Source organism: Nerophis lumbriciformis, linkage group LG22, assembly GCF_033978685.3.
Source record: "Nerophis lumbriciformis linkage group LG22, RoL_Nlum_v2.1, whole genome shotgun sequence".
Classification (NCBI taxonomy): Eukaryota; Metazoa; Chordata; class Actinopteri; order Syngnathiformes; family Syngnathidae; genus Nerophis; species Nerophis lumbriciformis.
The window spans coordinates 8,504,122-8,520,108 of record NC_084569.2 but is presented as its reverse complement, the minus strand read 5'-3'; the positions used below and the strand labels follow the sequence as shown (position 1 = coordinate 8,520,108).

General features: G+C 38.2%; 1 protein-coding gene across 1 annotated transcript in view; it reads left to right on the top strand.

Moving 5' to 3' along the window:
• The first annotated feature begins 7,478 nt into the window (after positions 1–7,478).
• bri3 (brain protein I3) overlaps positions 7,479–15,987 on the top strand; it is a 29,165-nt gene continuing 20,656 nt past the window's right edge. Inside the window, exon 1 of the mRNA XM_061974318.2 lies at positions 7,479–8,047. Within this exon, the coding sequence (XP_061830302.2) occupies positions 7,900–8,047 (148 nt within the window). The 5' untranslated portion in view covers positions 7,479–7,899. The remainder of the gene's footprint in view (positions 8,048–15,987) is intronic.

The following is a 15,987-nucleotide window of genomic DNA, read 5'->3' as shown; positions in this document are numbered from 1 at the left end:
TCTCTAATGTAATCATTTTAACTTTTCAACAGAAATAGCACTGCAAAAATATTAAGGACATAATTCTTTATTTTGGTAGTTATGCTGTCAACATTTAACAAGATTTCTTCAACTTGGACTTGAAAGCATAAATAGTATAAACACTTTTAACAGTATAACAGTACTAAACAATTCCAATAGATAACATTGGTGTCATTACCTTTTTGTGGCTAAAATCCAAATGTATTCTATCAGATTGATGTGATCATGCCAGTGCGATTGGAAGTTCATGCTCAATTATTGCCTCCGTAAATAAAACTTCGGCATTTATCACATCCAAAGAATCTGTTTGGGCGACGAAAAACGTTGAAAGTTTTCCACTTGTATCGCTAGCAACGGCATTAGACTTGTGTTTTTTTGTCCAAACGTGGTCTTTTACGTCGCTAATTCCTCCGTGTCCGATCGAAAAATCTTGTCTGCACAAGGTGCAATTCGCGTAGTTTTCACCCTTTTTGGAACGGATAATTATTCCCGGATAGGCTTTTGAATATTCTTCACGGAATGACTGCAGTTTTCTTTTCGGTTTAAGACTCGTTTGCGATTTTTCTCCGGCTGATTCCATGATCGTTCGCTCGTTTGGAAACAATGGCAACTGCTTGGCAGCGGTGCTATAAATAGCCTCGCTCATGGCATCCGGAATGGCTCGATAGGAAGTTACGGGAAACAGTGTCGATTGTCATTGTTACGCGATTTCGTGAATAAAACTTTAAAAAAAATAAAATAATTTTAATTAATGAAAAAACGTATTTTTTATCACTGCAACCGTAACCCGGAATAGGTTGATGAAAACCGTACTAATTACGGGAAATAGGTATGCAAATAGCTAAAACTAGTATCTAAAAAAAAAAAGTTTTTTTTTTAAAATAAGGGTTTTTAAGCCTTTTTTAAAAGCATCCACAGTCTGTGGTGCCCTCAGGTGGTCAGGGGGAGCGTTCCACAGACTGGGAGCGGCGTAGCAGAAAGCCCGGTCTCCCATTGTTCGTAGCTTTGTCCTCGGAGGTTGGATGACATTTTTGTAGCAATTTCACCCAGTGTTGGCGCTAGGAATTTTCCAAATGGGGTTCCGGGGACCCCATCAAGTCATAAAAATGGGGTCTCACAGTACATTTGGTGGGTCTCACTTTTTTGTAAGCGTTTTGAACACAAATGATAAATGTACGCATTATCCTGTTATATCTCACATTCTATATTGTGTTTAGGAAAAAGCAAGCAAGTTAACCATCAATTTGTGACTTAAAAATACAGGTAAAAGCCAGTAAATTAGAATATTTTGAAAAACTTGATTTATTTCAGTAATTGCATTCAAAAGGTGTAACTTGTACATTATATTTATTCATTGCACACAGACTGATGCATTCAAATGTTTATTTCATTTAATTTTGATGATTTGAAGTGGCAACAAATGAAAATCCAAAATTCCGTGTGTCACAAAATTAGAATATTACTTAAGGCTAATACAAAAAAGGGATTTTTAGAAATGTTGGCCAACTGAAAAGTATGAAAATGAAAAATATGAGCATGTACAATACTCAATACTTGGTTGGAGCTCCTTTTGCCTCAATTACTGCGTTAATGCGGCGTGGCATGGAGTCGATGAGTTTCTGGCACTGCTCAGGTGTTATGAGAGCCCAGGTTGCTCTGATAGTGGCCTTCAACTCTTCTGCGTTTTTGGGTCTGGCATTCTGCATCTTCCTTTTCACAATACCCCACAGATTTTCTATGGGGCTAAGGTCAGGGGAGTTGGCGGGCCAATTTAGAACAGAAATACCATGGTCCGTAAACCAGGCACGGGTAGATTTTGCGCTGTGTGCAGGCGCCAAGTCCTGTTGGAACTTGAAATCTCCATCTCCATAGAGCAGGTCAGCAGCAGGAAGCATGAAGTGCTCTAAAACTTGCTGGTAGACGGCTGCGTTGACCCTGGATCTCAGGAAACAGAGTGGACCGACACCAGCAGATGACATGGCACCCCAAAACATCACTGATGGTGGAAACTTTACACTAGACTTCAGGCAACGTGGATCCTGTGCCTCTCCTGTCTTCCTCCAGACTCTGGGACCTCGATTTCCAAAGGAAATGCAAAATTTGCATGGTTGGGTGATGGTTTGGGGTGCCATGTCATCTGCTGGTGTCGGTCCACTCTGTTTCCTGAGATCCAGGGTCAACGCAGCCGTCTACCAGCAAGTTTTAGAGCACTTCATGCTTCCTGCTGCTGACCTGCTCTATGGAGATGGAGATTTCAAGTTCCAACAGGACTTGGCGCCTGCACACAGCGCAAAATCTACCCGTGCCTGGTTTACGGACCATGGTATTTCTGTTCTAAATTGGCCCGCCAACTCCCCTGACCTTAGCCCCATAGAAAATCTGTGGGGTATTGTGAAAAGGAAGATGCAGAATGCCAGACCCAAAAACGCAGAAGAGTTGAAGGCCACTATCAGAGCAACCTGGGCTCTCATAACACCTGAGCAGTGCCAGAAACTCATCGACTCCATGCCACGCCGCATTAACGCAGTAATTGAGGCAAAAGGAGCTCCAACCAAGTATTGAGTATTGTACATGCTCATATTTTTCATTTTCATACTTTTCAGTTGGCCAACATTTCTAAAAATCCCTTTTTTGTATTAGCCTTAAGTAATATTCTAATTTTGTGACACACGGAATTTTGGATTTTCATTTGTTGCCACTTCAAATCATCAAAATTAAATGAAATAAACATTTGAATGCATCAGTCTGTGTGCAATGAATAAATATAATGTACAAGTTACACCTTTTGAATGCAATTACTGAAATAAATCAAGTTTTTCAAAATATTCTAATTTACTGGCTTTTACCTGTATATTCACGGTTGCAAGTGGCCCTCTCAGGGTAGCCATAACTGTGTGACGTGGCCCTCAATGAAAACGAATCTGTCACATTAAATCTGGGGTGTCAAAGTTAAGGCCCAAAAATGTACTGTGGGACCTATTATCACTATATTATCACTATATCAACCAAACCTAACCCCCGCCCCCTCCACATCCCACACCCCAGATTGTAAATAATGTAAATAATTCAAGGTATATACTCTGATGATTATCTTGTGTGATGACTGTATTATGATGATAGTATATATTTGTACCATTAATTGATTTACGTGGACCCCGACTTAAACAAGTTGAAAAACGTATTCGGGTGTTACCATTTAGTGGTCAATTGTACGGAATATGTACTGTACTGTGCAATCTACTAATAAAAGTTTCAATCAATCAAAAATTAACTCGCTGGAATATAAAGACAGTATAACATACATCCATAAACATGGATGCATATGCAAAAGTGCAATATATTTATCCGTACAGTAATCTATTTATTTATATATCTGCACCTTATTGCTCTTTTATCCTGCACTACCACGAGCTAATGCAACGAAAGTTCGTTCTTATCTGTACTGTAAAGTTCAAATATGAATGACACTAAAAGGAAGTCTAAGTCTAATTAACTTGTTATTTTGGACAGCCCTAATTAGTAACTATAGCTCGATTGAATCTTTTAAAATTCTAAAATGTTGACTAAATTTGATCTTTCTCCGGAACCATTGGAATTCGGAAAAAAATCGGTGAACGGTGATGACTTAAAAGCGTTATTAAACATTATTGAACGGGAAATGATTAAACTTGAGATGGTTTGATGTCAATAAATTATCATTAAATGTGAAAAAAACAAAGTTTATGACTTTTTGTAAAAGGAAAAGAGAGGAAACGATCAAAATGTCAATAGATGGAATTGATATTGAAAGGGTTTCTGAACTTAGAATTTTAGGAGTGACATGGAAATCTCATATTGCACATGTACGGAAAAAGATGTCTAAGAGTATTTTTATATTAAACAAGGTCAAATATGTGTTAGATTACAGGGCAATGTGTATATTGTATTGTGCACTTATATTGCCATATATCAGCTACTGTGTGGAAGTGTGGATGGAACACATATAAGAGTAACATAAAGGCATTGTATCAACTACAGAAAAGAGCTATAAGGATTATTCATAAAGTAGATTACTTATAACACACTAACATAGTATTTATTAATTCTGGTTTATTGAAACTACAGGAGCTAGTAAAGTTACAGACATTATGTGTTATGTTTAAGGCAAAAAGTAAAACAATACCAGGAAATTTACAAAAAATGTTTGTCATCACTTCTGAGAATGAAGAAAAGGTCATTTGAAACATCAGTATTCAAGGACAACTTCAAAACAAATGTGTATATCAGTGGTGGGGGTTAAACTATGGAATTATCTTTACAATGAGATAAAAGACTGTAAAAATATATTCCAATTGAAAAAAAAATATAAAGACAGAACAATAAGATCATATGGACAGCCAGAAGTGTTTACATTTTGCTTTATATTTATTATTAGGGACCGAGTCCCTTTGGGACAGAGGACCCTATTGAATTTCTAGCGTTTTATTATTATACCGCCGCCTCTGAGCTGTAATTTGACCTCCTTAACATGCTTCAAAACTCACCAAATTGGACACACACATCAGGAATGGCGAAAATTGCGATCTAATAAAAAATCCAAACCCCAAAACTCAAATTACGCTCTAGCGCCCCCTAGGAAGAAAACAGACAAACTCTAACTCCCAGTAGGAATGTCGTAGAGACATGAAACAAAAACCTCCATGTAGGTCTCACTTAGACCTAGATTTCATACACTGACAACCCCCAGCAAAAATCAACAGGAAGTTTGCAATTCCCCCTTCAAAATAAAAGTTGAGTAAAAACAGTCACCTTTTTTCAAACATTATCTCCTCTGAGCGAGTTTGTCGTGTCGGCTTCAAATTAGCACAGGAGAGAGATTGAACCCTTCTGATTAAAAGTCGATGAAATAGTTTTAATTACTGCTCCGGTTTGGATTTTATGAGCCCTCAAAGAACCGCTGCGGAAGTTCCGTCCATCGCTGCTTGCAGCTTTAATTTTACTTATTTTTTGTCTGGTTTTGTATTTGTTTTGTATAATCCCGTGAGGTGTATATTACTTTTTTTGTTCGGTTTGTACTTCATGAAGTTTTGCACTTGTTGTGCTTTTTTTTAGAGATGTCCGATAATATCGGAAATGATCGGTATCGTTTTTGTTTTTTTTATCGGTATCGTTTTTTTTTAATTAAATCAACATAAAAAACACAAGATACACTTACAATTAGTGCACCAACCCAAAAAACCTCCCTCCCCCATTTACACTCATTCACACAAAAGGGTTGTTTCTTTCTGTTATTAATATTGTGGTTCCTACATTATATATCAATATATATCAATACAGTCTGCAAGGGATACAGTCCGTAAGCACACATGATTGGTCCACTAATAGTACTAACCTTTAACAGTTAATTTTACTAATTGTCATGAATTACTAGTTTCTATGTAACTGTTTTGTATTGTTTTACTTTCTTTTTTATTCAAGAAAATGTTTTTTAATTTATTTATCTTATTTTATTTTATAAATTTTTTTTAAAAGTACCTTATCTTCACCATAACTGGTTGTCCAAATTAGGCATAATAATGTGTTAATTCCACGACTGTATATATCGGTTGATATCAGTGACGTGCGGTGAGGTTGATGGCTGGTGAGGCACGGACTTCATCACAGTCAGATTTACAAACATATGAACCCTAAATAGTATCTTATTCACCATTTGATTGGCAGCAGTTAACGGGTTATGTTTAAAAGCTCATACCAGCATTCTTCCCTGCTCGGCACTCAGCATCAAGGGTTGGAATTGGGGGTTAAATCACCAAAAATGATTCCCGGGCGCGGCGCCGCTGCTGCCCACTGCTCCCCTCACCTCCCAGGGGGTGAACAAGGGGATGGGTCAAATGCAGACGACAAATTTCATTACACCTAGAGTGTGTGTGACAATCATTGCTACTTTAACTTAACTTTAACTTTACACATACAAACTGTAGCACACAAAAAAGCACATTTAATTAAAAAAACGTTATTATGGTCTTACCTTTACTTATAAATGAAGTTCACAACTAAAGCCCTCACTTATTAAACTTTCCACGTGCAAGATTGAATCTATTTAAAAAAGTGTAACCGAGGGTTTATAAATGTCGCCTATACTGTATGAAACTACAAAATAACAAACACGGAGGCTCCAGTTTACACAAGGACCACTTTATTTACCTTCTTTCAAAAACCTACGCTCCACTCCGTGTCACATCACTTCCGCTCTTAGCGCCTTCAACATAAGAGCTCAAGGCATATACTGTATAACAGCGCATAACAGGAACTTAACATCACAAAGAGAAAAACCCTTGAAAATAGGTTACAAAAGTTATTTAATAAGAAGCCAAAAAGTGCAAAAACAATAATGTTCGTGTTGGAGGAGTTGTGAATTAGGTACACCTGCAGTCTGCAGGTGTACCTAATGTTGTGGCCCTGCAGTCATTTACAACTCCTCCAACACGAACATTATTGTTTTTGCACTTTTTGGCTTCTTATGAAATAACTTTTTTAAATAGATTAAATCTTGCACGTGGAAAGTTTAAGTGTGGGCTTTAGTTGATATAACAATTCTACGGCGGGGGTGCAGGAGGCGGGGTTACTGGAGCCTCAGCCAGTGCGTCTTTTGTAGCTGTTTTATGATCGCTCAGCACAAGAAATACGTTACACTCATACAGTTGTTGACAAAATACACTGTACATTATATACCTCAGCTAACTAAACTATGGAAATGTATAATATAGTTCATATAGCAATACAGTCTCACTGCACAGCAGGCCAGCAGTTAGCAGAGTCCGCAATCCATATTGAGGCACTGAGTGACGTGCCTCAACTGGCTGCTGTTCACCGCACCGTCTCTTCTCAGTATTTGAACGGCAAATGTGAAAATTCAGCGATTTTGAATACAAATAATCTAAAACTGGTGAAGTTAAATGGAAAATAACTCTATAGTATAATCACTGGATACATATAACAATTAATGAATTTTTTTTCTTTTTACATTTTTTTTCTTTCCATGATGGCAGGTGTGGCCCCGCCTCACCTGCCTCTCGTGACTGCACGTCACTGGTTGATATCGGTATCGGTTGATATCGGTATCAGTAATTAAAGAGTTGGACAATATCGGAATATTGACAAAAAGACATTATCGGACATCCCTAGTTTTTTTGTGTGTTTTCATTATATTTGGATATATTTGTTTGTTTTGTATGATATCCATCGAATAAGACTATGTATTATGTTGAAGGGGGCAGGAAAATATAAGATTTTTCTTCATCCTGCTCCTTCTCAGGCATTGGAGTGTAAATGTGTGTTTAGTTTCTGAAGTTTAATTGTCTATCGATTAAAGATGCACATCAATGAAGGAGATAAATTAAAAAAAATAAATGAAATGAAAATAATTGGGTTTGTTTTGGTGTACTGTCTCTTTAAGAAGACTGGCGCGCGCATAGAGCGTCCCGTCACATGATTGTTCTCTTGTGACAACCCACGGAGGAAAAGCCTTCAGTGGGTTTGAGTTACAATGTGCTGATTTTTCTTCCGCTGTGAGGGACCAAGTACTAAGAGAAGCGACATGGAATTAAGTTAAATCAAGGAACATTCCTGCCGCTACGTGGACGTTTTCCTTTTTTTTTTGTTGTTATTATTTACGCGTCGCGGCGGACGAAAGTTGGCGCATGGAGAGAAACGAACTTTCATTTTTGGCGCAGCGTCTTTTCTTTGTTTCGTTTTGTACGTCGCCACTGTTTGTGCACCAGCCTCGTCGTGTTTCGCTGACGACGAAGTGAAAGTAGCGTTGGACCCACCTTGAGGTTACTTCCTTTGAAGTTGGACAAGCAAACGCGGGTAACCTGAGGACGCAGTACGGCGGCTGACATGGTGGACAGCAAGCCCATTCTCCAGGACAGACCTCCCGCCTACAACGCCGTCCCCGGGGCGTACGAGTATGGCCCGCAGCAGCACGGCTACGGGGCTATCCCGACTCCGGCCCCGCCGCCATACCAGTACCCAGACGGCGGCCAAGGTAGGTTTGCCCGCCCTGCGTGTGTCGCATTGTCAGACATGTCGGAGATGACTCACTGCCGCCCACTTCCGGTATCGTTTCAGGCTCGCTTGCGCTGTTTATGTTGCTCTTTAGCGTCAAAAAAACTAGCGATAACATGCACGGAAATGCGCTTTTTCCACATAAACCACAACAAATCGCTACAATATGGCAACAGGGTGTTACTTTCTGGAAGTACGGGCGGAAGTCTTAAGCATCCCGGAAGTAGGACTTCATCGCGATAAACTGCGACGACATCAAAAGTGTTAGACAGAAACGTAATGCCGCTTTAAATTAGTTTATTATTCTTCGGTCAGTGGTCAACAAAATAAACAAACAGTTTTACATAAACAAACAGTTGTAGATTCATACATTGAAAATGTTGCAGACCGAAAGGCATACTTGCCAACCTTGAGACCTCCGATTTCGGGAGGTGGGGGCGTGGTGGGGGGCGTGGTTAAGATAGATATGTATATATATATATATATATATATATATATATATATATATATATAAAAGAAATACTTGACTTTCAGTGAATTCTAGCTATATATATATATACACACACACAGGTAAAAGCCAGTAAATTAGAACATTTTGAAAAACTTGATTTATTTCAGTAATTGCATTCAAAAGGTGTAACTTGTACATTATATTTATTCATTGCACACAGACTGATGCATTCAAATGTTTATTTCATTTAATTTTGATGATTTGAAGTGGCAACAAATGAAAATCCAAAATTCCGTGTGTCACAAAATTAGAATATTACTTAAGGCTAATACAAAAAAGGGATTTTTAGAAATGTTGGCCAACTGAAAAGTATGAAAATGAAAAATATGAGCATGTACAATACTCAATACTTGGTTGGAGCTCCTTTTGCCTCAATTACTGCGTTAATGCGGCGTGGCATGGAGTCGATGAGTTTCTGGCACTGCTCAGGTGTTATGAGAGCCCAGGTTGCTCTGATAGTGGCCTTCAACTCTTCCTTTTCACAATACCCCACAGATTTTCTATGGGGCTAAGGTCAGGGGAGTTGGCGGGCCAATTTAGAACAGAAATACCATGGTCCGTAAACCAGGCACGGGTAGATTTTACGCTGTGTGCAGGCGCCAAGTCCTGTTGGAACTTGAAATCTCCATCTCCATAGAGCAGGTCAGCAGCAGGAAGCATGAAGTGCTCTAAAACTTGCTGGTAGACGGCTGCGTTGACCCTGGATCTCAGGAAACAGAGTGGGCCGACACCAGCTGGACTGCTGCTGAGTGGTCCAAAGTCATGTTTTCTGACGAAAGCAAATTTTGCATTTCCTTTGGAAATCGAGGTCCCAGAGTCTGGAGGAAGACAGGAGAGGCACAGGATCCACGTTGCCTGAAGTCTAGTGTAAAGTTTCCACCATCAGTGATGGTTTGGGGTGCCATGTCATCTGCTGGTGTCGGTCCACTCTGTTTCCTGAGATTCAGGGTCAACGCAGCCGTCTACCAGCAAGTTTTAGAGCACTTCATGCTTCCTGCTGCTGACCTGCTCTATGGAGATGGAGATTTCAAGTTCCAACAGGACTTGGCGCCTGCACACAGCGCAAAATCTACCCGTGCCTGGTTTACGGACCATGGTATTTCTGTTCTAAATTGGCCCGCCAACTCCCCTGACCTTAGCCCCATAGAAAATCTGTGGGGTATTGTGAAAAGGAAGATGCAGAATGCCAGACCCAAAAACGCAGAAGAGTTGAAGGCCACTATCAGAGCAACCTGGGCTCTCATAACACCTGAGCAGTGCCAGAAACTCATCGACTCCATGCCACGCCGCATTAACGCAGTAATTGAGGCAAAAGGAGCTCCAACCAAGTATTGAGTATTGTACATGCTCATATTTTTCATTTTCATACTTTTCAGTTGGCCAACATTTCTAAAAATCCCTTTTTTGTATTAGCCTTAAGTAATATTCTAATTTTGTGACACACGGAATTTTGGATTTTCATTTGTTGCCACTTCAAATCATCAAAATTAAATGAAATAAACATTTGAATGCATCAGTCTGTGTGCAATGAATAAATATAATGTACAAGTTACACCTTTTGAATGCAATTACTGAAATAAATCAAGTTTTTCAAAATATTCTAATTTACTGGCTTTTACCTGTGTGTGTGTGTATATATATATATATATATATATATATATAAAATAAATACTTGAATTTCAGTGTTCATTTACAAACTACAACTCACAAACACTTTAGAGTTAGGCTGCACCATCAGAATGTGTACTTAAACTTATAAAGATCACATGGATATTATTCAGTGAGTTGATTCACCAAAACTAACCTGTTATACAGGAGGAAAAAGCACACAGGACGTTTCCAATTGTTCACAGACTGGTCGCGCTCATCAGAATGACAAGACACTTCCGGTCTGCAGGTGATAGCATTCAATTGGGAAGAAACGCCCTACTGCCCCCTACTGACCAATGTGAATACTGATAAATGTGTAATGACAGCTCCAAATACGAATTCAAACCACAAAATAAAATAAATAAATCAACACAAAAATGTGACACATTATGGGTGGGTCACATATGCATGTACAGTAGATGGCAGTATTGTCCTGTTTAAAAGTGTCACAACATTGCTGTTTACGGCAGACGAACTGCTTTACGGTAGACACTGTTGTTGTGTATTGTCAACACGTCACTCAGGTACGCCTGAATTTCGGGAGTTTTTCGGGAGAAAAGTTGTCCCGGGAGGTTTTCGGGAGAGGCGCTGAATTTCGGGAGTCTCCCGGAAAATACGGGAGGGTTGGCAAGTATGCCGAAAGGGTAAAATAGGCTGAAGTTGAACACTTATTGCGCCTAACCCTATAAACAATGTCAAATACAAGATGAGCTTCCAAAAAATATAAAATCTCCTTTGCAAAACATATCATAAATACACCTTGTACGCAACATAAACACTAGGGGTGTGGGAAAAAAATCGATTCGAATTCGAACCGCGATTCTCACGTTGTCGATTCTCATTAAAAAAAAAAATCGATTTTTTATTTATTTATTTCCTTTTTTTTTTTAATCAATCAATCCAACAAAACAATACACAGCAATACCATAACAATGCAATCCAATTCCAAAACCAAACCGGACCCAGCAACACTCAGAACTGCAATAAACAGAGCGATTGAGAGGAGACACAAACACGACACAGAACAATCCAAAAGTAGTGAAACAAAAATGAATATTATCAACAACAGTATCAATATTAGTTACAATTTCAACATAGCAGTGATTAAAAATCCCTCATTGACATTATCATTAGACATTTATTCAAAAAAAAAAAAAAAAGAACAATAGTGTGACAGTGGCTTACACTTGCATCGCATCTCATAAGCTTGACAACACACTGTGTCCAATATTTTCACAAAGATAAAATAAGTCATATTTTTGGTTCATTTAATAGTTAAAACAAATTTACATTATTGCAATCAGTTGATAAAACATTGTCCTTTACAATTATAAAAACTTTTTACAAAAATCTACTACTCTGCTTGCATGTCAGCAGACTGGGGTAGATCCTGCTGAAATCCTATGTATTGAATGAATAGACAATCCCTTTGAATCGGGAAAATATCGCTTTTGAATCGAGAATCGCGTTGAATCGAAGAAAAAAAAAAAAATCGATTTTGAATCGAATCGTGACCCCAAGAATCGAATCGTGGGACACCCAAAGATTCGCAGCCCTAATAAACACTGTTCAATTATCTACACAGTAAAGACGTGCAATATCATTGTACACATGTTATTTAAACCTTTGTACCACTATATACAAACAATTATACATCCATTATTATTCTACAGTGTGTAAACATGTATTATGGCATCAAAGTTCACAAACTGCTTTGCCGGCTAAAATGTCAATAAAGCTTGAATATGATCCACCCACTTCCGGTATCCTTTCAAGTCAGCTTGCGCTGTTTATGTTACTCTTTAGCGTCACAAAACTAGGGATAACATGCACGGAAATGTGCTTTTTACACATAAACCACAAGCAATCGCTACAATATGCATAATGTACACGTTTTATAGCAACAGAGTGTTACTTTCTGAGGTGTAAGGGCGGAAGTCTTAAATGTATACCGGAAGTAGGGCTTCATCTAGACCAGGGGTCGGCAACCCAAAATGTTGAAAGAGCCATAGTGGACCAAAAATACAAAAACAAATCTGTCTGGAGCCGCAAAAAAATTAAAAGCCATATTACATACAGATAGTGTGTCATGAGATATAAATTGAATTAAGAGGACTTAAAGGAAACTAAATGAGCTCAAATATAGTTACAAACGAGGCATTATGATGCAATATGTACATATAGCTAGCCTAAATAGCATGTTAGCATCGATTAGCTTGCAGTCATGCAGTGACCAAATATGCTCGATTAGTACTCCCCACAAGTCAATAACATCAACAAAACTCACCTTTGTGCATTCATGCACAACGTTAAAAGTTTGGTGGACAAAACGAGACAGAAAAAGAAGTGGCATAAAACACGTCCTAGAAAGTCGGAGAAAGTTATACATGTAAACAAACTATGGTGAGTTCAAGGACCGCCAAAATTAGTAGGACAAAACGGCGCTCGCCAAATACTCGAATCAGCGAAGCATGTTTAATATAAACAGTGGGATTTATAACAATTAGGGAGGTTTGTGTCATGTTTGGCCTCCTACAGAAACCATATTAAAACAAAAAATATATTTTTTTCCCCTCATCTTTTTCCATTTTTCATACATCTTTGAAAAAGCTCCAGGGAGCCACTAGGGCGGCGCTAAAGAGCCGCATGCGGCTCGCCGACCCCTGATCTAGACTGACCATACGTCCTCTTTTCCCCGGACATGTCCTCTTTTGCGGGGCTGTGTGGGCTGTCCGGGCGGGGTTTCTTAAATGCCTCAAATGTCCGGCATTTTGAGTCAGGGTTGCGTGTATTTTCAATGTACGTCCAGTGTTAAGAAGGGGTTAAAAACAAAACAAATTGTGAAGGTGTGCGCACGCAGCAACATTCGTGAGGAAGGGGCAGAGACAGAGAGAGCGGATTGATTGACATACTTGACACACCTCCCGATTTCCCGGGAGACTCCCGAAATCCAGTGCCCCTCCCGAAAATCTCCCGGGGCAACCGTTCTCCCGAATTTCTCCCGATTTCCATCCAGGCAACAATATTGGGGGCGTGCCTTAAAGGCACTGCATTTGCATGCCGGCCCAATCACATAATGTCTACGGCTTTTCACACACACAAGCAAATGCAACGCATGCTTGGTCAACAGCCATACAGGTCACACTGAGGGTGGCTGTATAAACAACTTTAACACTGTTACAAATATGCGCCGCACTGTGAACCCACACCAAACAAGAATGACTAACACATTTCGGGAGAACATCCGCACCGTAACACAACATAAACACAACAGAACAAATACCCAGTACCCCTTGCAGCACTAACTCTTCCGGGACGCTACAATATACACCCCCCGCTACCCCCTAGCCCCCCACCTCATTGTGTGTGTATATATATATATATATATATATATATATATATATATACACACACACACACAATCAGAAATACTTTATTAACCCCAGAGGGGAAATAAAAATGTAGAGGTTATTTTGAATATTTCTACCTCTGCACGTTTTTCCAAAACTGTGAATGTTACAGAATATAAGTGTGACTTATTTTGTTATGCTGTCAAGCAGTGTTGGCATTAACGCACTTTTTGTGTCTTTTTAACACATTGAAATCAGAAAGGACGCAGATTTTTATTTTATTTTTACCATTTGCGGGCCACAGCTATTGTTTTAAAGGCCCACGGCACATTCTAAAAATACTATTAAAATAAACAAAAACATAACAAAAGTGAAATAAAAAAGGTTAAATGTAATTTTGAAAAAATTGCAATGTTGACTAATAAAACAAAGCTGTTTTTTTTTTTTTTTTCAAACTGTCATTGCTCAAAACATAATATTGAATCAAAATCAATGTTATTATGAATTATTGACCTATCCAAGGTTCCCATTACTTCACATCAAATATTCCACTTTGAAAAATATTTTTGGTGGAAGATTTTGCATATTTTGTGTGTTTGCCATAAAAAAAACATAGTTTTGTTTGACAAAAAAGGGCGGAAAACAAACTAACAAAAAAACAACATTAAAAAAAAACTAAAACATTTTGTTCAAATATCATTGGCAAATTTTCACCTAGTCCCGGCCTTGGCGTGCATATATGTGTCCTCTTTTTGGCATTTCAGAATATGGTCAACCTAGCTTCATCGCGATAAGCTGCCACGACAACAAAAAAGTGTTCGACATAAATGTAATGCTGCTTTAATAGTTTATGATTGCAGTGTGTAAACAAGTATTATGGTCTTGATTGGTATCAAAGTTCACATAAACTGTCAATAAAGCTTGAACATGATCCACCCACTTCCGGTATCGTTTCATGCTACTTGGGCTGTTTCTGTCGCTCTTTAGTGTCACAAATCTAGCGATAACGTGCACAGAAATGATCTTTTAAGGTTTCACTTAAACCACAAGCAATCTCTACAATATGCATAATGTACACGTTTTTTTTTTTTTTAGCAACAGGGTGTTACTTTCTGAGGTGTAAGGGCGGTAAGGATGATGTTTGATAAGAAATTATCGAGTTCCAGCCCATTATCGAATCCTCTTATCGAACCGATTCCTTATCGATTCTCTTATCGATTAAAGATAGGTTGTTGTATATGGAAAAAAACAATATTTGGTTTAACAAAAGCTCACTTTTATTTTATAAGAAAAAAATTAAATAAATAAAAAAATACTGACTGTTACTCCCCTAAAAAAAATAAAAAAAAAAATAAAAAAAATTGACTGTTACCCAAAGTCATACTTGCCAACCTTCCCGAATTTTCCGGGAGACTCCCGAAATTCGGCGCCTCTCCCGAAAACCTCCCGGGACAAATATTCTCCCGAAAATCTCCCGATTTTCAGCCGGAGCTGGAGGCCACGCCCCCTCCAGCTCCATGCGGACCTGAGTGAGGACAGCCTTTTTTCACGACGGGAGGACAACAGGGTGACAAGAACTAAATCATCCAGACTAGAGATAAATTGTATTATTATGTTTATCTTACCTAAAAATAAATATATTTATTAATTACAAAAAAAAAAAACTAAATACATTTTTACTATATTTTGCTAAAAACATCAAAATGAATTGTATTTTTATTTTTTTATTTTTTCTGACTCCTTATTACATCCAGCCATAGAATTATACATTAAAATAAACATATTTAAAATAATTGATTTTAAATTATCATAATAATTCATTTAAAATGACCATATTTTATTATTAAAATAATTGCTTGTTTATCAACAACTTTAGCATTGTATTCAATACATTTTGAAGCTCTCAGAAGCCAAGTTATGTTATATTCCTTAATATTTATTTATGCAAGTTTGAAGTATCAATTATCCAAACACAGTGTTGTTTGCATATTTTCAGGATGTATATATATATATATATATATATATATTTATATGAAATACTTGACTTGGTGAATTCTAGCTGTCAATATATTCCTCCCCTCTTAATCACGCCCCCAACCACGCCCCCCCCCCCCACCTCCCGAAATCGGAGGTCTCAAGGTTGGCAAGCATGCCCAAATTGATTGTGATTTTTCAGAAAAACAAATATATACAGTAACACAAAAACAACCTGTCTCTGTGATCACTATAGGTGTATAAATAATAATATAGTGTTAAATAAAATCAGTCCCTTGGGCACAAAACTGAAAATAATACAGCTCTCCAAAAAGTGCACTTCTGCTGCTATTGGAACATACCAACTACACACACTATGACACTACGACCACCACAGTCACCAATCAACAATTCTTCTTCCCTTACATGAGAGCG